Consider the following 20,798-nt stretch of genomic DNA (forward strand, 5'->3'; position numbering starts at 1 on the left):
AAGAAAAACTATTGTTTGAAACAGCTCCAAAAGTATACTGATCGTTGTAATCAAATGTTGTGAGTTTAGAGAGGATAATAAGTGACAACAATGATGCTGTAATCAAAGGAAGGCACAAAAGTCGTCCTGATGAAACGAACTTGGAGAGAAGAAGGTGGCAGAATCACTGGCACTGCTTTTTATTGAACAACACTGACCCCTAGTGACCCAAATTAGCAACATCTGGAAAATGAAAGGCTAAATGCCTGTGTGTGTATTTGACTCTTTTCTGAGAATGTGTTTCTGTTGATATATGCATGTTTTTCTACATGTGCATGTATGGCTTGTCTGCGCACGTCTACCGCGCACTGGCTTTGCAGTGCATTAGTAGCATCTCTCTCTCTCTCTCTCTCTCTCTCTCTCTCTCTCTCTCTCTCTGTGCGTGTGTTCTAATAATGCCTGGCCGACTGGGGCTTCCTTTGACGCAATGAAGGCCGACAGGCGTGAAACAGGTCCAATCAGGCGCGTGGGCGCTGCCAATTAACCCTTTTCACCGTGTGAAACCAAACATAATTGCCTGGGGTGCAGGAGGCTCCTGGGCCACGGTCTGCCCAGCGTAGGTTGAAATGGGCATTAGCGTTGCTGCCAGGTGACCATTACACACAAATAAACTGGTGAGTGTTTCCACAAGTCGTGGCATTATACCAAAGACCACTTTTTCTAATCTTCACACCTACAATCTATACCTGGAATATCTTTAAAGATATTGCGTAGCTCCACATTATTACATGACAGGGCGCACTACATTTATTTCAGTGATACTCGACTCTGATTTCTCGCTGAGAGCATGTGTATGTTTGAAATATTAAAATCGTCTTTTTGCAGTACATTTTGACATTTCCATAATTCCGCTCCTCGTGGTGTAATATCCTCCAGGGGAACAAACAGTGGTGAATAAGTTAAACACTGTGTGCACTGATAATCAAACTGCACACAGTGTTAACGCTCAAGGCAAATGCCCCACATTTTAGTCAAACATCTGAAAATAGAGCGCAGTTTAAAAGGAACTAGAGCAGCAGTCTTAATTTCATTAATGCTGCTGTAACATTTACTGACATTAAATTGCTTTGACCTTTGTCATATTCATGCAAAAAAAAATGAATTATCATGGTTGTTGAAATTATGTGATTAAATGCCTGCATATTTCAAATGTGACTTTCATTCCAATTAAAAGGCATTCATTAATAATGAGACTTTCTTAAACTATGCAGACAGGAGAGAATAAAGCACACACAAAGATGACAATTGAATGCATTCAAATGTATATATTGGTATTTCTTTGTTATTAATATATGTGTTTAATGATGTATATGCGAGCACATAAGTGCTCAGCAACAGCACAGGACACATGCATTAACCCTCACTTGGGCTATATTGTAATTAGTGGCAATATATAGAGAAAGCTACTAGTTTGGATTTGCAAAGGTGGAGTATACCCGAAGGACAAACCATTTGGTTTCATCATCTGAATAGATTTAGTTTTTTTACTTTGGCATTTTTTGGATTGATATATCTTCCCAAATTACTGCGCTATATCCTGAACATAACCATTATTCGTGAAATCGTGTTTTTCTTGATACCGAACAAAATTGAATTAACTCTAAATTTGTCCAGTATTTAATTCTACACACAATTTCTCGAACATATTGTCGTTGTTGTTGTTGTTTTCAAGAACCGCCGCCAGGGGTCGTTGTTTCGTCTTTCTTCCCATCTTCCAGTAAGCCTGTCTACTGCCCATCAAGAAATGCTGGTCAGACACCCCTTCCCCATCCTGTCGAGAAAACATGGCGGACAAGTGCTAAATCCACATCAGAAACCAATACACACGTCACAAAGCAAGGTAAACATCCTCGGAGAAACCGAGCAACGTCCTGTTTTAGGGGCTCTTTGGCGTTGAGTCCATATTACCGATGGCTATCCTCGGGGGGGGGGGGGGGGGGGGGTTGCTGGTATCCTCCCGCTATGCTAATGCTAATGCTAATATTTACTCTCAGGTCAAGGAGCTAGCGAGCTACCTAGCATGCTAACTAGCATCCCCGGGCGAGTGGGCATGTCTCTGCGTAGCCATGCGCGTAGCATAGCATGCTGGCTGTGGTGTTTCTGCACGGCTTTCCATTCAGCATTATTTTTTTGTCTGCTCTACACCCTACGTGTCACCGTCAGCTTAGCGCTAATTACCGAATAACGTTAAAGTGGTGGCGCTGTTTGTGTAAATTAGCATTTTGCCCCTGCAAATTTAGCAACAGGCGGGGGGGGGGTCTCTTGCGATGTCTTTTTTGTTTTGAATGAAGCAGCGGCGATATATTGAATGTAAACGAAAGCCTCGTCTCCTGTACTCCTGGACGAGTGGCGCTAACTCCCCGCTGAATTTACATCAGTCACCGGGGGGGGAGTCGCAACAGGAGGACCCGCTGAAGTCTGTAATGCCGGTCGTGCTGTCACTTTTCCCAGACGGAAGTAACGGAGAGGAGCGGGCCGCTTTAATTCGGGACGCCGTCCCCTTGGCGGAGGAAAAAGGCGCCCTTCCATTGAAAAGCAAATCTTCCGGAGAGGAGAAACGCTGCTGAACCGCTATGAAGTTTTAAGGTGGGTGTTTATTTATATGAACACGAGCCTGTAATGCGCGTCTCTGCTTTATTCTCAGTTCATTTATAACCGCTCTCGTTTTTAAGACGTGAGCGCTTTAGCATGGTTGGACAGGTTTTGTTTGCTCGTCATACTCTGAGTCAATAACGACCTGTTGACCTCTGGTTAGCCCAGGGGTCGGCATCCAGGAGGTGCTGCAGGCCAAAGTGACCCTAATCTGATTCTTATAACTCAGATCTGTTGTTGTTTGTTTGTTGGGAGAAGAAGAAAGCTTTATTTGTCATTTGAAATGTTGGCCACTACAAACACCGCAATGAAATTTCATTCATGTCAGATTCAGATTTCATAATCAGAATTTTCAAATTCTGAAGCGGTCCCAAATCAGATCCGTGTTGGATTCCTGCTGATGTGTGACGGCAGTGTTTGATCAGAATCCGTGTTTTTATTCGCTCGCTTGATGAGCGTCATTATTGTCGTCATCAGTGGGTTTTCAAAGTCAAACGTGGATGATGTCAGCAGAGTCGCGTGGAAGATGGACGGATGGAAATTAAAGCTGCAACTTGACTAAACTTTGCAATTAATTTTCTCTCGTCTGCAGAGAACACGCCACTGTTGCATTGTGAGCTTGGCCAGTATTGCTGGAGCATGAGGAAGCCTGCACCGCAGAAAGGTAAGGAAAAATGAATGATAGCATAACGTTCAGTCTAAACATTTCTAACAAACAAGTATATATAAAAATGTGCCGACTAAGCCGTAAATGTGGGTCTTTTTTTTTTTTGCTGCATTCATTCCAACCAAACTTGCAGTTTGTTTGAACGAGAGCAAGGAGTGCGGTCTGGATTGCACACATCAGGCACTGACTGGAGGAGTAATTCTGTCTTTATTTGCTCCCCTAGCTATAGAGTGGAAAGATGTCAGAAGAATCAAGCACGCCCGGAGTGGACGTCCCTCCCGGGTGCCCTCGCAGTACCAGGGTAAATAACCCCGAGCTGTAGTGGACGTATTAACGAGGTCTGTGGCGGTGTCCGAGGATTAGCCGTAACTTTAGCTCATAGTCAGGGCTCGCTTAGCACAGCGTGCGAATTTCAACTTCAAAATGAAATAAAAAGACTTCCACAACTGGAACGTCTCGTCGTGGTATATGATCCCGTTTGTCGTTGCTCCTTCTGCAGGCCATTTCAGCTGGGAGAAATATCTGAAGGAGGCGGGCGCAGTCGCTGCTCCGCCTCCTTGCTTCAGACAGGTGATGAAGCGTTTGCGAGTATTGATTACGTATTTGTCTGTCCGTTACTTTTAAACGTCCCTCGTCTCGTCTCCGCCCCAGAGCCCCGCGCCTCCGCTTAACGAGTTCAAAGCAGGAATGAAGCTCGAGGCCCAGGATCCGAGGAACACCACGTCCACCTGCATCGCCACGGTGGTGGGGCTGACGGGCTCGCGGCTGAGGCTGCGCTTGGACGGCTCCGACAACAAGAATGACTTCTGGAGGCTGGTGGACTCGTCGGAGATCCAGCCAATCGGCAACTGCGAGAAGAACGGAGGCATGCTGCAGCCGCCGCTGGGTGGGACCCGACGCAAATCACGATGTCATCTTTCAGGCACCGTAAATTGAGCATTCGCAATAGCTGCGGATTAATTTTCAACCGACCGACTCCTCCTCCTTCAGGCTTCCGTCTCAATGCGTCCTCGTGGCCCATGTTCCTTCTGAAAACGCTAAACGGGGCTGAGATGGCGCCGTCTCGCATCTTTCACAAGGTACCTTCAAAAGGCTCAACACAGTCTGTCAAAAAAAACAACGAACACGTTTAACCGTAATCCGATGACATGCATGGATACGCCTGCCAACGTAACACTCGACCCATCTTTATTTGCCCCTTGTCCTCCAGCAGGAGCCCCCCGCCCCAGAGCAGAACTCCTTCCATGTCGGCATGAAGCTGGAGGCCGTGGACCGTAAAAATCCCCACTTTATCTGTCCGGCTACGGTCGGCGCGCTGCGCGGCGTGGAGGTGCTGGTCACCTTCGACGGCTGGCGGGGGGCCTTCGACTACTACTGCCGGTATGACTCGCGGGACATCTTCCCCGTCGGCTGGTGCACCCTCACCGGAGACAACCTTCAGCCGCCCGGAACCAAAGGTCAGGACGTAAACGGCATGCGGAATGTTCAATGGTGATCAAAAGTGTCAACGCATTTAAACCGATAAAAGCTGACGCTTTGAAGAGTTCCACACACACAACAGAGATGTTCGATTGGACCGTGGGGAAGCGCGTGCTCGCAGAATGTGCTCTGTTAGGGTTCCTCCCGTTACCCTGAGCAGAGAGCAGTCAGTGAGGTTAGCTGTGCGAGAGCCTGGTGAGCGTGCAAAGGGGTGGAAACAAGTTACTGTTATTGTGTAATACACTTTTAGCTCCTTGTATCTAACGGGCAATTATTCTGTTATATTTAGGTCTGTTACTAAGAATGAGTAAAGAATGGAGCCAGATCTCTGAGTACTAGTTGATCTCAACTGAAGTGTAAGGTTGCAGTGCGTTGTTCATGTTGATAAAGCTTTGAAGCAGACCTTTAGCCCTCACCTTCAGCGCATAAAAAAAAACATACCTCTGGTAAACGCGATTGTGTTTAAGGATAGCATTTAGCGGCGGCATGAAAAGATGGCGTTGCCCATTTCTTACACAAGAACCCTAAAAGAGTTAACCGGCCTCGACCTTGTTCTGTTCAAAGCTGGAGTGGGGGGGGGGGGGGATTTGGAGGCAGAACATGTCTCTGTAGCCCGTTGGTGTGTTTGTGAAAGCCCGGCACCCTCCCATGATGCAGTTGGGGGGGGGGGCGAGCTGGCTTGCCCCTTCATAGGCCTCTTGTTGGCACTCCGGCTAACTGTCCGATCAGATACTCCCGGACAGAACTGAGTTAAGTGGAGGGTTGCGGGGGGGGGCCGAAGAGAAAAGGCAGAAGTATGCTGTGAAAGACAGACTGTTTACATTGTCAGCAGATGTTGGGAGGGGAAGAAAAGAGAGGAGGAAAAGGAGGAGCAAAGAAGAGTGAGAGTGAGAGAGCGAGGGACGGAGCAGGAGACGAGGGTGAATCTGAGGACAGCTGTGCAGACATCCTGCGTCTTTTTGTCTTTTTGTCGTTTTGTCTTTTTGTCTGGCGCTAAAAAAGGTGAGTAAAGGTGAGTGAGGTGAGAGAAATGCAGCCGGAGTGATAGATTAAAAGCTCTGGGGTGGTTGTCTTCCTGTAATGTGAAGCTGGCACTGGGAGGCTCTGTGAACTCTGTGAACTCTGACGTGCACTCTGGGTAGAGGGGGACGGGACGGGACGGACAAGGACCCGCTTGTTGTGCCTCTGGCCGCTTTTTACGAGCAATGCCATTGATAAGTGGAATGCAACCTTTATTGACATATTCTGTAGCGATGCATCCATTCTGTGGGATCATTCGGGTGTCTTGTTATGTTTGGATCAATGGCTCCCCTAGAGGAAGAAGCAGCGGCTGCAGCCTGCAGGCTGGGCTGTGAACACGTGTTTAATAGATGCAACCTCTCAGGCCCGAGAGGCTAACGAATGTGGGCGCTCCGGCCGTAAATCTGTCCCGTGTTGATCTTGGATGAATAACTGTGTGTGTGTGTGTGTGTGTGTGTGTGTGTGTGTGTGTGCGTGTGCGTGTGTGTGTGTTCACGCGCACAGGTGCATGTTTTTCACGGTTATGCTCCGGACATTTATCCAGCTGTGTTGACTTGTGTCAAGTCCTTGGACGTTTTTCTTTTTTTTTATGTAGATACAGTATTTGCTGTCAATGATTTTGCCACATGCTTGTTCCCTCGGCGGATTGTAATCACTGTAACTGTAATCCTTTTCCGCTGTTGCATTACAGCCCAATTGGATTTCTCTTATGTGTTTGCCAATATTTTTCGCAGCACTGGTGCCTAAGACCCTCGGGGTGTTGACAGAAGGGAGTGTGGAAAGCCCAGCCATGCACCCCACCCCCCCGGTGGGGAGGCCGCCTGGTCAGAGAGGACGCAAGCCGGGCCGCAGGAAAACCAAGGTGACGGGACCATGGAGTCAAAAGAGCTCGGTGCTGGAGCTGCAAAGCACCCAGCCAGGCAAAGGCATGGAGCCCGTCAAGGCCCCCAAGAAGCGCGGGCCCAAACCCGGTAGTAAGGTAGGTGAGAAGCGGTTTAGGAGTACCGCCAGAGACGGGCGGGTTGCCTTTAGCTCACCCGACTTCCAGGAAAAGATAAAGTTCTCTTTTACATCGAATGGTTTGTGTAGTTCGGGTTTTCTTTTCCCACGTTTTTGTTTCTATTCCTGTATTCAGACAGAATTATTGTCGAACAATGTGCATTAGCAATAAGCTAGCAAGCGACGGCCTCCTTTGATCTTCGTTTCCAGCTGGGCTGGGCAAAGCGAGCTGGTTGGCTGGAAGACGTCATGGCGGGCCCAGGACGGCCGATGGCGGGCCCAGGACGGCCGGTGTCGGGCCCGGTGAGGACCAGGGGTCGACTGCCGGCCAACTGGGCGCAGAGGATGGCGCTGCAGCAGGCCCAGGCTCAGGCAGAACCCATCAAGATCCCAAAGAAGAGAGGACCCAAGCCGGGAAGTAAGGTCGGTGTCGAACAGCACGCTGTTTCTATTTTGAGTGCCCTTCCATTTGCACCCAGTTTTGCAGTGCTGGTGTAGCGTGTCGCTGCACGCCTCCGAAAGAAAGCGGGGCTGCTTGGCAGAGTCTTCGATTCTCCTCTTCATCCCTGATTTGTTTTCTGAAGTTTCTCTGTGTGCTCCATTTACCGCAAGGCCCTGGTTGTTATTATTTTAGATGTAGAAACGGACTGATGCTAAAGAACCGGTTAGAAGACCAAATTACGTAAAATGTCCAAATGTGTGTGTTTACATGCAGAGGAAACCTCGTGTGGTTCCTAATCCAGTCCCCACATCTCCCACCAGCAGCACCCCAGAGCCCGACACCAGTTCTGTGCCTCTGGACAACGCCACCATCCCCAACTCTGCACTGCAGGCTCCCACAGGTACCCAGAAAACAAAGACCCGTGAGAACTTTATCATAGGGAGGTTTGATGATTGACCCCCCCCCCCGATCCAGATCACTATTGAATCTGGATTGACCGGATGTAACTGGGTTCATGTTACAAATCCAGTCACCCCACGTTGTGATTACAGTTTGATTGAATAGGTCGGTGCGTTTTGCCACGCGTGTTTCGATATTGACTGCTTTGCTTCCTGTTCTGCCCCCCCCCCCCCCCATAGTTTGTGTTTATCTAAACAAGTACGGCAAGGTGGGACCCCACTTGGACCAGCGGCGCATCCAGCAGCTCCCGGATCACTTTGGCCCGGGCCGGGCCTCGTCGGTACTTCAGCAGTGTGTTCAGGCTTGTGTGGACTCGGCACACAATCAGTGCGACGTCTTCTCCTGCCTCAAGTCTGGACAAGGAGGGGAAGTCATCTCAGGTGGGACTTGTCTCTGTGTTCTCCTGCTTCCTTTACGAGAGGAACCTTCTTTGTGTCCGCTGAAAAGCCGTTGGTCCTCGCTGTTTGTCCTGTGCAGCCTACTTTGCCCAGCAGCAGCACACCCTGACCCTGCCCACGGTCAGCAGCGTCACCTACGTCCTCCGCTTCCTGGAGAAACTCTGCCACAACCTTCACTGCGACCCTCTGTTTGGCAGCCAGCCGGTCGCCAGAGGCAGCCTGCACCACGACGGCCCGATGTATGCCGCGGGTCGGTGCTGCCGATTATCGGTCGATCCCTAATAAATGCTTTATTTCGCTTTCGTAAATGTTTATCTTACACTGTTCAGCTTCTTTGGCAAAAACATAATGACATTATAACCACTGCACCTTCATCCCCTCCTCCTCTGTGTCTTGTTTCTCTGCATCTATTGTTTATTTGGTTGTTTGGTTTTTTTTAGAGAGGAGAGGTTTTGGAGACGGCCCGGGCCGAGGCACCAAGCGGTTTCTTCAAGACTACAACAGCCCCCTCCCTCAGAAACAGGCCAAAATTTCACGCCACACTGTTGACGGTATGTTTCTGTATGGTTTATCCCCCCCCCCCCCCCCTTTAACCACCCTCAGCCTCATTCCTGTAGCTCGTAAAAGTTTACAAGAATAAAATGGTGTTTCCATAGCGATATTAATAGTGAGCCACTCTGAGCTCGCCGCTAAGTGCTTATAGAATCTCATAAAAGGAGGTGGTAAAACAGACAAAGCGCTCGGCTCAGGCGTGAGTGGGTATTAAGATCTGGGGCAGGAGGTTAATAATTTAATCATCTTTCAAGATAATGTCCCCTTTTAAAAAATGCCTTTTACTTTTGCAGGAGGCCAGAACACAACGAGACTGTAGTTCCTTCTGAAGTACATCATGAGAATGAATGCGCTGCCTGTTAACCGCTGCGCATTTATACCGCATATTTGTATTACGTAAACTACTTGGCCCAAGCAGGCCTCCTACAGACAGTTTTATTTCAGTAATGTCAGAGCATCCTTTTATCCTGTCGTGCAGGCGATGCCTTCATCGGCAACGCTGCCGCTGCACCAGAGCACTTAAAGAAGAGCCCCAACTCGACCATGCAAACTCCCAACCTGAGGTCTCCGTCCAAACTGTTGCATCACAACAACTCCACGGGTACGGATAAGACGCTGAGACGGGAAACGTTGCCGTAGTGACGCTCGTAAAATGGGGGATTTGAAAAAAAAGAACTGTGTTTACAAAGATGCGCTGCCAGAATAATTTATAATAATTTGAAATTCTTAGTCTTGAATCTGAATAATAGTGTCATTTCAATTTGGATTTAATGATTTGGAACTGAAAACATTTCGCTTTGTCAGGTCGTATCGGTATTTTGGTGCATCCCTCATATCGACAGATGAAATCTGCAAAGATTGCCATTATGGATTTGATTTGCTCAGGTTCAGGCAGTTTCCAGGAGAGCCCGAGGCCCAGCGGTCGGGACCCCAACCTGTGGAAAGTGGAGGACGTCATGCAGTACATCAGAGATATCGACCCAGTGCTCGCCCCCCACGCTGACCTTTTCAGAAAACACGTAAGCATTCTGTCATAAGAGTGAAGATTCTTCAAATACCTGGTTGAGCAGCTTTGCTAATAAAATAATTCCACCCGTCCCTCTGCTTGCAGGAGATTGACGGCAAAGCCCTCCTGTTGCTGCGCAGCGACGTGATGATGAAATACATGGGCTTGAAGCTCGGCCCCGCCCTCAAACTCACCTTCCACATCGACAAGCTGAAGCGAGCTTAAGACGCTCCACCGACCAGGCGTAGCCTTCTAAAGGACGAAACTCCGACCTCATCTTGCTGTTCCAGGGTCAGTGCAGCATCCTCTGCATATGGGCAAGTTCTGATCATGACATGTAGCGACGTCGTCACAGATCCTGTTCAAGATCTGCTATTTTACACTCGTCACAAAAGGTTAGGGATAATCAGCTGTTCCAGGATGACTCTAAAATGCACTAGAATCTTTACAGGTGAACTTAATGTGACCTTCTCTAAACTGTTGAGTACGTTTTTGCACAACTTGCTTGTTCTCTAGCAGCTGCTCTCGAAGTCACAACCGGTGTTTGTTCCCTGAATCGACCGATGAGTCTCCTGGATCAATCAGATTTGGTATTTAAACGGTCCTCCTCATCACGCTGCCCACATTCTGGCATCATGACGAGCCTTTGGTGCTGTTAAAATCGAGTCGCACGAACACAGGCCAAATGTCATCTGCACGGACGACAATGCTCCAGCTCATCAAGGTCGCATCGTTAGGGACGCCGGGGTACCTCCAATGGAGTGTTCTGCACTTTGTCCAGAAACGAATCCCATAGAAAACCTATGGGAGCAGCTGGGCCGCCGTCCAGAGGCTCGTAACTGTAAACTGGAACCTCGATGTCCAGAGGCCGCGGGACGCCACGCCTCAGCAGACGACAAGTCGACTTGTGAGCAGCAATGCTGCCAAAAGGAATCGGTGCTCAAGGTCACATGCCAAGAAATCACCGTTGCATGCTGCTACTTAAATCCTGTCATGATATAACATCACTGTAGCGCGACGTTTTTACATGGCCCATAAATTTCCCCCGAAAGCCAAATATCCCTAACTTTTTGTCAGTAGTGTGTGTACCCTGTCCCGACCTCATCCAATGAGGAGTGTTTATTTTGTGTAGCACAATCCAGTGCCCTAAGGCAGCATGGGATATGTAGGATCACCCGTTTTGCATTTCAGTATAACTTGAAGAATCGTACGTGGCAAATTAACTCAAAATGTTTTTGTCTTTTATTATGTTCCATGTATTCTGTACATTTTACATTTTGTATGTCACGAACAAATGGACTTGTATTTTTTAGCCTTTTTGATAGCTTGTGTTGGGTACGTTAAAGAACGAAAAACACTCAAAGAAGAAAAAGAAACTACATTCATCCCAATAGTTGGGTATGCTTCTTATTAACGTCTCTGTGCGAGGCACGGTTTTAAACTATGATTATATTAATTACGGGGAGAAATACATGTTTCATGAAAGTAGAAAAAAGACACAAGGAAATCTGTTAAGTCTTATTCTGTTGTTTACGATGCCTTGTCTGTTGTTTGTACTTTTTCAATTTTTTATACTATATTATTACAGTTCTTACCTGGAGAAACATATCACACTAAGCATTGTTCAATAAATATATAATTCAACTGTTTTGTTCTATATTGTCGTTATTTAAGTAGGTTTGAGAAGTTATGTTTTTAGTTAAATAATTCCAATGTAGAATTAAATATTTTTTTCTTTACTCCCATAATTAAGAGACTATTTGGTGCTTTAACTATCTCACCAGCAGGGGGCAGCACCGCTCTATGTATTTTTTAACTCCGTCTTTGCTCTATCTCCCTGCGACTGGTCTACCATGGGTGATCATCTGATTTACATCTGATAATAAAAAAAAGACCATGTCATGATCACTTTTCTTTTTCTGTAGTTGCTGTGCGATTATTTGAATTCATTTTCCATTACTCAAAGATCATCGCTTGCATAATTATTGCTGTCTGCCACTGAAAATATTCCTTGTGTCAACTGATGCAGCTAAAAACCAGAAAGCAAACCCCACCACATCCTCCTAGCTTAGGCAGAAACCCACTGATTCCAACTGCCTTGGATGAGTGAATGTGTTTTTGCATGTCTTTGTGAGACTGTGCCGGGGTGAGATTCTGACCGATAACTGCTTGCTGATGCGTCATAGTGGCGTAAAAGTATTTTGCAATTCAGTCATGGTGCTATTTATACAAGCAACTGCTTCTTGTGCTGCATGTTGTGTTTGTGAAGGGAGCTTTCACTTAAGCTCCCGACACCGGCGTGGGACTTTTACGAGGTGCTAGTCTTGTTTTTTTTTTTGTGTGTGTGCTCAATTCACCCCGCGGCCTTGTTGGGTTATCTTATACCGTTATTTGGGAGGGGAATTCTGGCCATGTCATTTACCCGACAAAGTCATCCAATGGTGCACGCCATGAAGACCAGTTTCAGTATGTATGAAAGAGGAAGTCTTGAGGGCTTGCAGATCAGTCATGAGTGAGAAAATGACTCCCAGGTCCCTGTTCTTTGTGATGAAGCAAAGAAAGGCAACATTCTCTGCTGACTCAGCTTGGCGCGTCGCACTCGTTCCACGTGTGGGCTCGGTTTGGGTGAAACAATAGAACAATGAAGTGTTCAGTCCACCACCTTCTCTCCAGTTGATACTAGAATTCGCAGCATGCCTTTGGGCTGCCAGATTAGGTCCTCTTGGGTGGTGGAGGGGAGGGCGGCAGGGGAGGGGGGGGGCTCTGTGCTCGAGCACTAAAGAATGCATTCACCAGATTGATCTCTAGATGTTTGCAGATTGAGCAAACTTCTCATTTTTAATGTACAAGTTAAAAGTACTGCTCTCTTGTATTAATCCCCCCCCCCCACAACCATCAGTATGCACATGCCACTGTTTCCAGATTAGCATGCGGGTTTAACGCTGTGTACAAAACAGAATGTGCTGATATGGTTTCCTTCTATTCTCAGGTCCAAACCTGCAACTCAAATCGTGTCCCTGTTCGTGTTAAACAAAGGTCAACAAGTCCAAGATAATTATTACAATGCTGACTTTAACACGCTGGCTGAATATATATTAGCAGAATTGTTGTTTCCTTCTGGCTGTTTGAATTCCCTTTTCCCGATCCAGTAATTAAGTTATTACTAAGGTCACATATTAAATAACATTTTAATGTGTATTTTTTTTTTTTATCAGCTCAGCTCTACTGTGAAAGTGCTGACACCCAAGGTTAACTTTCTGCCACTATTGCGAAACCGCGGCTCGGCTCGGCTCGGCTCGGCCCAACTGTGCAAATCACACAACCCTTAAACATTTACCACCTTCAGACAGCGTCGGGTGTTTAAGCCAGCTCGACTTCAAAAGAGCTGGCAAAACCATTCAACCCCAGATTTGGGGAGTGGGTAGGGGTGGGGGGTGGTGGGGGGTAAGAGGGAGACTGGGCAGTCACTAAGCAACCTTCTTGTCACCTGCCCCGACATGCCAAAATTAAACCACTTACCTTTTGGAGGTTGCGCTCAAAAGGTGCACAGCTGCATTTAAAGGCCTCATCAGCAGGATTCATTCGGAAAATAAAAGGAGCACTGAGACACGACCCGAAAGCATCGTGTGATCATGTTGCCCCCCCCCTGTGGGTTTTCGTTTAGCTTGTGTTGCTGTGCTGTGCTTAAGAGGCAGCAACACAACAAGTGATGTGAATGCAACGTGACTGATCAGCTAGGAAATAAGGAAGTCTGCCCTGAGGGATGTGCTGTTCACTTACCACCCCACCCCACCCCCCCTTGCAAACAAACACTCATGCACACGTAGATCTGAGGTGATCACAGAAACCCCCACATCTAAATAAGATGAAGAAACTAAATGAGGAAATGTAAAGCACAATAAATAAAAATAACAAAGATGAGCCTCTTCCTGCAGAAAGACGGGGTCACGGGAGAAGAAGTTACCCTCGAGGGGCGTTCTAGATTCAAGGACCCGGTTGGTTAACGTAACTAGAAATATAATACCACGACACGCTTGGCGATGCACGGTCGATTGGATCAAACACGTCTTCGTTCTCTTCTCAAAGCAGACAAGTTGAAACGTGTGCCAACATCATGCAATATCCACACGCACAAACAGAGACATGCCCCTTGTCAATAAATAACTCACCCGCTTGTCTTTGAACCTCGAGTTTAGAGCTCACTCTCAGGCTTCCATCGTGTGCCTTTGTCATACTTTCCTTTTTGGTTATTAACAATTTTGACTCGTACTCCTTTTTTAATGGCCACTTTGCCCTCCAGTGAAATGTAAAGGTTAATTTAGTCATAATCTCCCAAGAATATAAATCTCCAGTACAACTTAATTGAGTCACATCTTCTGGGCTATTCAGTCACCAAAGAGATTTTCTCATTTACTGCATGCCGTTAATGGATCTGACCATAATCCTCCATCATATTGTAGATGTACAGGTAAGAATTACAACCACAGATGAGATATAAACCCTTAATCTTCCCCTGGATCCGCACCGATTTCCAATCATCCCTGCTCGCCTGTTTGATCAGGTTGTGCGATGATGCCGTGTGTGTGCGAGTGTCACGACCTGCTCATGTGGTCCGAGAGACTGAGATTAGGATGAGGCCCTGGCGAGGCTGCAGATGAAGGCAGACGGCACGCAATGTATAGACGATGAAGAGGAATGTAATCTCTGTTTGCATTTCGACACAGTGATGTTTATCGAGGGGTTTTCCCTGGAATCTTTTAAGTGTTGTGGGAAAAACCCGCCCGAGAAATCCTTCCGAATGAGAATTATCTTTCCTCAGCCTCGTTTCTAACCGTAAACTACTTAGATCCTCACAGCTTTCTCTCACTCGAGTCTCATTTCGTTTGCCTTTCCTGTCTGCCTCTGTCACAATGTGGCTTCTTGGTTTCTGACTTACCGGTATATTGAGAACATTCGCAAGCCGCCACAGGAAGACGCAGCGTTGTATTGAGCAGCTCCTGTTGGGTGGGCCGAAAACGAGAGTAAAGACAGAGAAGAAAGAAAACAGAAGTCATTTTAAACGTCTAAGAGCGCTCCAGCCCCGCTTAGTCGATGCGTCTAGATTGGCCCGCATGGCGGGCGGCAGACACAACAAGGGATTGTGGGAGAGCAAACATGGCTGTTTGGTGTCGTTAGCCATTCGTCTACGGCGCTGCAATCAAGAAAGACAAAAATCTCTGCTCCTAATTGGGACAAAACAAGGAGCTCCCGGTGTGCAGCATATCATTATGGGATATACGAGCTCTGACCATGTGCCAACATGCCCCATGTGTCCCACTCTAATAGACCATCTCACCAGATTGGCACAGAGCAAAGGACCTGCAACCGTTACCGAGCACGGCGCCAAGGCCGCTGGCCTACTTATGGGCCGCTCTCTCAACGGCGTCAGAACCAATGCGTTCACACACATGGCCCGCGAACAGTCCGAGACGCCTCAATGGGGATTCATTTCAATAGATGGAGCTCCTCGAAGGGTACGAAACGCTCATACTGAGCAATCGCCCCAACACGCTTCCCACTCGTGAACGACAGCAGCGCGCTCGTTATTCCCTCTCTGTTCGCAATCCTGCTAAAGACGCCTTTGTTGAAGAGACGAAAAGCTAAATGTGGCGATGACGCGACCTCAATCAATCACTTTCATGGCCCAGAGGCACCGGGGAAGCTAACAGAGCCGCTGCACAGACTCTTAGAACGCAGAGAAACTGGGCCGCTCTTCAGACAGTGAATGGAAAGAGATCGTTGTGTCATTTGTTTAAAGTTGGAATCAGCTGGGAAAAGTGGGAAGAAGAAGCATGGCTGTCTTCGGCTACAGTTTCAATTTTCCAGTGTGATTTTTATTTTTCTTCTTGATCGTCCACACTCTTAACTAGGAAAGCACCCAGAGAGCGCAGACCTCAGCCAAGCACCTCAGTCACCCCTATATTATGATTTACAGCAAGAATAATGGCCCTACATTAATTGTATCTATATATTTTTTAGATTCCTTAACCTTGAAAACAAACCTTTAACAATTGGATTCACATCAGTATTATTGTTAGTTGAGAAGTTATTCACAAAAAGCATCACTTTCAGTAACGGTGGTTTCTTCTGGATCTAAAGATCCGTAGCTTTTGAAGTTATAACAAATCAGTTTGTCCACTACTAATTGCACAGCGTCTCGGTAAAGGCCAGCAGGAACAGAACCTCCTTTGTGGAGGGAATAAGAGATATTATTGAAGGGGTCCAAAAACCGAATCGTTTTGTGAAAATTTACCCCGATTTTAACTGGATCTGTTTCCTCAGGTATTAAAGATAGAACAAATCCGTTGTCATGCTGCGATGTCGACTTGACTCGGCTATAAGACGACGCTTGTTACAAATCTCTGCCTCTGATATTAAATGCGTAGCAGGTTGTGTCAAATTCCATTAACATTGGTCAATAATAAACCGAGATATTGAGGAAGACATTTTTTGGAGCTCCATTCAATGCAATGTTAATGAAAATTTCCCAAAGCGCTCCAGAATCAAAATATAATCATCTCCCACTGTATGGTTTAAAGAAAATGAAATGCCATTTTGTGTGTGTGTGTGTGTGTGTGTGTGTGCTTGAGCTTTCACACACAAAGATTTGAGAACAGTGCCTAATGTGAATGCATCTGTTCTCCGAGATGACAGGCATGCACACAATGATTTTTTTTTGTGTGCACAAGACGTATTTGAGAGAAAGCTAATGTTATTCGAACGAAGATGGATCCCCCCCAACCCCCACCTTCCGGAGCGGGTAAATGCACTTTATCTAAACTCATTCGGCTTTGTTGTTGTCGTCTCGTCCAGTAAATTCCGTTTAGCCGTGCTGCTGGCGTGGAACGATGACAGAAGTGCTCAGTGCGAGCGTGCATACCAAGAGCCATGTGAATTCAAGCTACGCAACACGTGTCTGCACCTCCTACTGGAAATACGCCATTTCTGCTGGTGTGATCGAACCCAACCCCCGAAAGAAATATTTAACAAAGCAAAAAGTGGCAATTAAGACATGCAATCCTTCAGCGCTTAAACAAGGACGTGTGAAATTCCCTTGAATACTGTTTTTAAGTAGATGTTGCTCACCCCCCCCCCCTGCCCCTACCCCCCATCCTTTGACCAGAAGCTAAGGTAGAATGAATGTAGCTTTTGATTCTTACAGTTCAGTTGTCATTCCTCCGTGCAGGCGCAGCGTCTTTCACCCTTCACACTCTTTACAAATGCTACGAAGCTTCATTTGCCAGAGAAACTAGTTATTCAGACGCAAAAGGCACGCATGGAAACGTTTAAGAAATTATTACGCCGTTTGAAAATTGCTGAATGGTTAAACCCCCCAATTTAGATTTCATATCATGTGCACGCTTGCTCTTTTTTTTCCCACCAGCAGAAAGACATTCACAAGATAATCGACGCCGACTTTCTAAGAGATTTAAAAGAAAAGAAAAAAACCCAGGAGAGCTGCATATATTGCATCTGTACACATAATCCCATTCCGGGCGAGAGGGGAAACTCCCCCCCCCCCCCCCCCCCATTTAACTTCGGCTCTCTGTTAGCGCCCCACCGCCCAGGGGAAGAACTGTGCAATGAATGGAAAAGCAGGCCAGACTTCTATCCAGGCCATCTTTATTGATCCTCAAAAAAAAAAAAATTCACAAAGACCCCCCCCCCCCATCTTGAGCACACACAAAAAGAAAAAAAAACAATAAATAATCTGCATGATTAAGGCGGTTCTACACAACAGTGTGGGCGTGTTGGAGGTTTACATCTTCATACAGTACAAGCAGTAAATGTTTGAGAACATCACATCTTTAAAAAGGAAACGCAGCACTTTACCAAAAGTGAACCATTTTGAAGATCTGGATGGGTTGAGACCACCATTCAAACGAGAAAGCATTGGACCCGTGTCCAACGCCTGCTCTTTTAATGGCCTTGTCACATAAGCTTTTTTTTTTTTTTAATGAAGCCAACTAGAATGACCGGAAAAAAATTAAAGAATCATGACAGAACTTTCCTCCCCTTATCGACGGCCAGGAAAAACAAAAATCATTAAAACCAATTAGTTCCCCAAAAAGGTGGCCGTTCTTTATATCAGGTTTTCTCAGCAATAAATAAATACACCTTTCGACAGGTAGACTGTCGGGGGTCTATCTAGACTTGGAAGCTGCACAGTGTCGTAGCATTGTTCGGAGTTCTCAGCATTTTTTATTACATTCATGTCCAGAAACGAGACGTGGAACCGGGTCTCAAAGCCAGCCGCCCTCTGGCCACTCGTGAAACCCGAGCACCGTGTGTTCGCTCAGAATATCCAGAGTTCTCTTCTGTGCATCCTGTGCTGCGACTTGGGCTTGGTTACGAAGGGAGGCTCTCACAAAGAAAAAAAAAAAAAAAAAGTGACGCAATGAGGAGCTCCTTCATCCATCCTAGACAATTCTTGCTCTCCCGTCTCCATTTGTGCCCCTTTTCTTTTGTGTGTGTGTGTGTGTGTAAAATCAGGTCCTCTCAGCAGCTAACAGTGCTGGGCTGCTGTTTGCTGACAAAGTCCGAAAGGAAGTCAAACTCATTCTGGCCCAGGAAGAGTTCTGGCAGCTCCTGGACCCGATCCAAGCCCAGCTCCATGACCAGCGAGGTCAGGACTTCCTCGTCAATCATATCAGCGTCCATCCCATTCAGGGCCAGCGCCGGCCCGGCCATGTGCTGCATGTTAGCGAGCTGGGCTGGGTTCATGCGATACTGAGCCGCGGGCCCCATGTGGCTCCCGCCCATGGGCCCCAATGGATGTCCGTGGTATTGCGTGTTGAGTTTCTGGAGCTGCATGCTGGCCATGAGCTGCTGCTGCTGGGACGTTAACCCCCCGTTCATGAACTGCTGCTGCTGCTGCTGCTGATGCTGGGCCTGCTGCTGGGGGTGCTGCTGCTGGGGGTGCATGTGATGCTGCTGCTGGGGGTGATGCTGCTGCTGCTGCTGCTGCTGCTGCTGCTGCTGCTGGGGCTGGCCGCTGTACATCATGTTACCAGAGGCCATATGGTGATGACCCATCTGGGCCCCATTCAGCTGTCCATTCATCGGCCCGCCCACCATTCCCTGCCGCTGTCTCATGGCGTTCTCCATGTTGGCCTGGGCGCCGCCGTAGTGCACCATTTGGCCGTTGGGCAGCACCCGCATGCCCTGTTGATTGGCGTGCTGCTGGTGACCCGCCTGCAGGCCGCCATTCATGCCCATCCTGTAACCGTGGAGACCGGCGCCTGCCGAGCCGTGATTCATGGGCATCATCAAATGGTCTGCCATGTCTCCTGTCGTCGGGAGCAGAGAGAGAGAGGGGACAGTTAGGAGGACGCGCTGGGCAGGACATGTTGGACATGAGGATGCGTTTACTGGGAGGAGGAGCACATGGTGCTGCAGTCTGAGCCCCCCCCCCCCCCCCCCCCTTTCACACTGACCACATGCTTCACCTTCACCCACAATAAAGGAAAGGATGCTGTTTGTCACCATCCCACCGCACACGAGGGAAAAAACGCCACAACCCTCCCCACGAAGCCTGCTTTATTATCTCGGATTTAAAATCGCACACTTTTAATTGATTATTATTTCTTCTAAAATGCCCCTTTTTTTGGGTGCCAATGACAGAACGCTCGGGGTGAAATCCATGTTTCCACCTTACGCGTGAATTAACGCAAGACGGCTTCGACTTCAATATTTCGAATTGCGCGTGCCGTCCTTAACGCACTTAACGCGTTTGCATGTCAGCGTTGAGCACGGAATTCTCGTTACGTTACGCGCGAACGTAAGGTTGCAACAAAGAAACACCGACATCATGCAAAAACCTGCATCTCCACCAACAGCTGAAGCACCACGTTTCTAGCGAGGCGCACAAATCCAACAAAGCCTTTACGTGCGCGTCTCAATTTGTTTCAAACGCGCGCGTTCAATAATCGTTTTTATTATTATTATTGTTAAATATTGGGTTTGAAACTGGAGGGGGGGGGGGGGGGTCAAACAATGGTTCAGCAGCAGAAGCAGCCCCTCAGATCACCCCCCCCCCCTCTAAAAAAAAATTCAGCATCAAATGCAGCAGATGAAACTCACTCACCCGCGTCCGATGCGTTCCCTCGAAGTTGCGCTTACTTTGACAACGATCCGTCTTAAAAAAAAAAAAAAAAATCAGTTTCCCCCTCTGCAAAAAGGCGAAAAATAAAAACTCCTCTGGGATTACAGCGTGTATTCCACGGGATTGCGCGTCATTCTCGAGCAGGGGACGGTGCGCAACAAAGACTGCCGCATCAGATCTTGAAACGACTGCCTGTTTTCTGGGTCAACTCAGGGATTATGTACATCTGAAAGGCTCAGAGGAAGGCAAGGCAAGGCAGGCGAGGAAGAGGCGGGGCTTCGGGCCGGCCTCCTCTTTGTTCCTATTGGCCCTACTTAATATAATTGTGCGTGGGGCGTGTTGTGATGTCTGCTGGAGAGCTGGGGCATATAGTGGCGATTTAAAGACCCTCCTCCCCACTGTTTTCTTTAAAAAAAGACTAGTATTTAGACATCTTGTTTGCTTATAAGTAGCAGCTGGTTTTTATTTATCTAGTTGTTTAAATGCATGGATGGATGCATGGATGCATGGCCCATGCAGCACCAGTGCTTCCCTGCTGTGCGCTTGTACACCTCACTTATATTTTTTATTTTTAGCTTCCTTTCACTGGCTTGCCTGTCAGTTTTAGAATCGATTTGAAGATATGACTCCTGACTTTTAAGGCTTTGCTTGCTTTGTGTACCGATCACTGTTTGTTCTCCCTGGGTGTCAGAGTTTAGAGTTTAGAATCTGCCCTTTGCATGCTTTTAGTTTGCAATTTTTTTTTGTCCTGAAATAAAGGTAATACAAAAATAAAGTTCTCATTAATATTAGGTTTTGATTTCCAAGATCACTGAGAACACTTTCTGGTCCTTGTGTCACCCAGCGATCTGCCGTGTGCCCGCCTCAGTGTGACGGTAGAGGGGGGAGGGCAAGAAGGACAAGCCTGAGCACTATTATTGGCAGTATAAATGTGGTCACCTTGTTTATGTGCATTGATAATGAGTCCCGGCTTGTGCATACGTGTGTTAGTGCATGGGTTC

At 47.3% G+C, this 20,798-nt stretch overlaps 2 protein-coding genes across 2 annotated transcripts; one reads left to right on the forward strand and one right to left on the reverse strand.

The window, feature by feature from the left end:
- The first annotated feature begins 3,270 nt into the window (after positions 1-3,270).
- Positions 3,271-9,878, forward strand: LOC137912695 (polycomb protein SCMH1-like). The gene is made up of 15 exons (XM_068756832.1): positions 3,271-3,295; positions 3,522-3,599; positions 3,798-3,868; positions 3,950-4,184; positions 4,289-4,377; positions 4,509-4,755; positions 6,532-6,776; positions 7,007-7,219; positions 7,512-7,638; positions 7,877-8,077; positions 8,175-8,345; positions 8,536-8,646; positions 9,126-9,248; positions 9,533-9,666; positions 9,759-9,878. Exons 1-15 carry the CDS (start codon positions 3,271-3,273, stop codon positions 9,876-9,878), a joined length of 2,190 nt encoding a protein of 729 aa, XP_068612933.1.
- Positions 9,879-17,375: 7,497 nt separating this feature from the next.
- Positions 17,376-19,870, reverse strand: cited4b (Cbp/p300-interacting transactivator, with Glu/Asp-rich carboxy-terminal domain, 4b). Its single transcript, XM_068759844.1, has 2 exons — positions 19,780-19,870; positions 17,376-18,982 (listed from the first exon to the last, which is right to left on the reverse strand). Exon 2 carries the CDS (start codon positions 18,975-18,977, stop codon positions 18,192-18,194), a length of 786 nt encoding a protein of 261 aa, XP_068615945.1. The 5' UTR covers positions 18,978-18,982; positions 19,780-19,870; the 3' UTR covers positions 17,376-18,191.
- Between the last annotated feature and the right edge of the window lie 928 nt (positions 19,871-20,798).

This window comes from Brachionichthys hirsutus, chromosome 3, assembly GCF_040956055.1.
Source record: "Brachionichthys hirsutus isolate HB-005 chromosome 3, CSIRO-AGI_Bhir_v1, whole genome shotgun sequence".
Classification (NCBI taxonomy): domain Eukaryota; kingdom Metazoa; phylum Chordata; class Actinopteri; order Lophiiformes; family Brachionichthyidae; genus Brachionichthys; species Brachionichthys hirsutus.

Bases quoted from the DNA above. Each gene is read 5' to 3' on its own strand.
- cited4b (XM_068759844.1), bottom strand. From the start codon at position 18,977: ATGGCAGACCATTTGATGATGCCCATGAATCACGGCTCGGCAGGCGCC.
- LOC137912695 (XM_068756832.1), top strand. From the start codon at position 3,271: ATGAGGAAGCCTGCACCGCAGAAAG. The intron at 4,378-4,508 runs GTACCTTCAAAA...CTTGTCCTCCAG, and splicing joins CGTCTCGCATCTTTCACAAG to CAGGAGCCCCCCGCCCCAGA. The intron at 6,777-7,006 runs GTAGGTGAGAAG...CTTCGTTTCCAG, and splicing joins GGCCCAAACCCGGTAGTAAG to CTGGGCTGGGCAAAGCGAGC.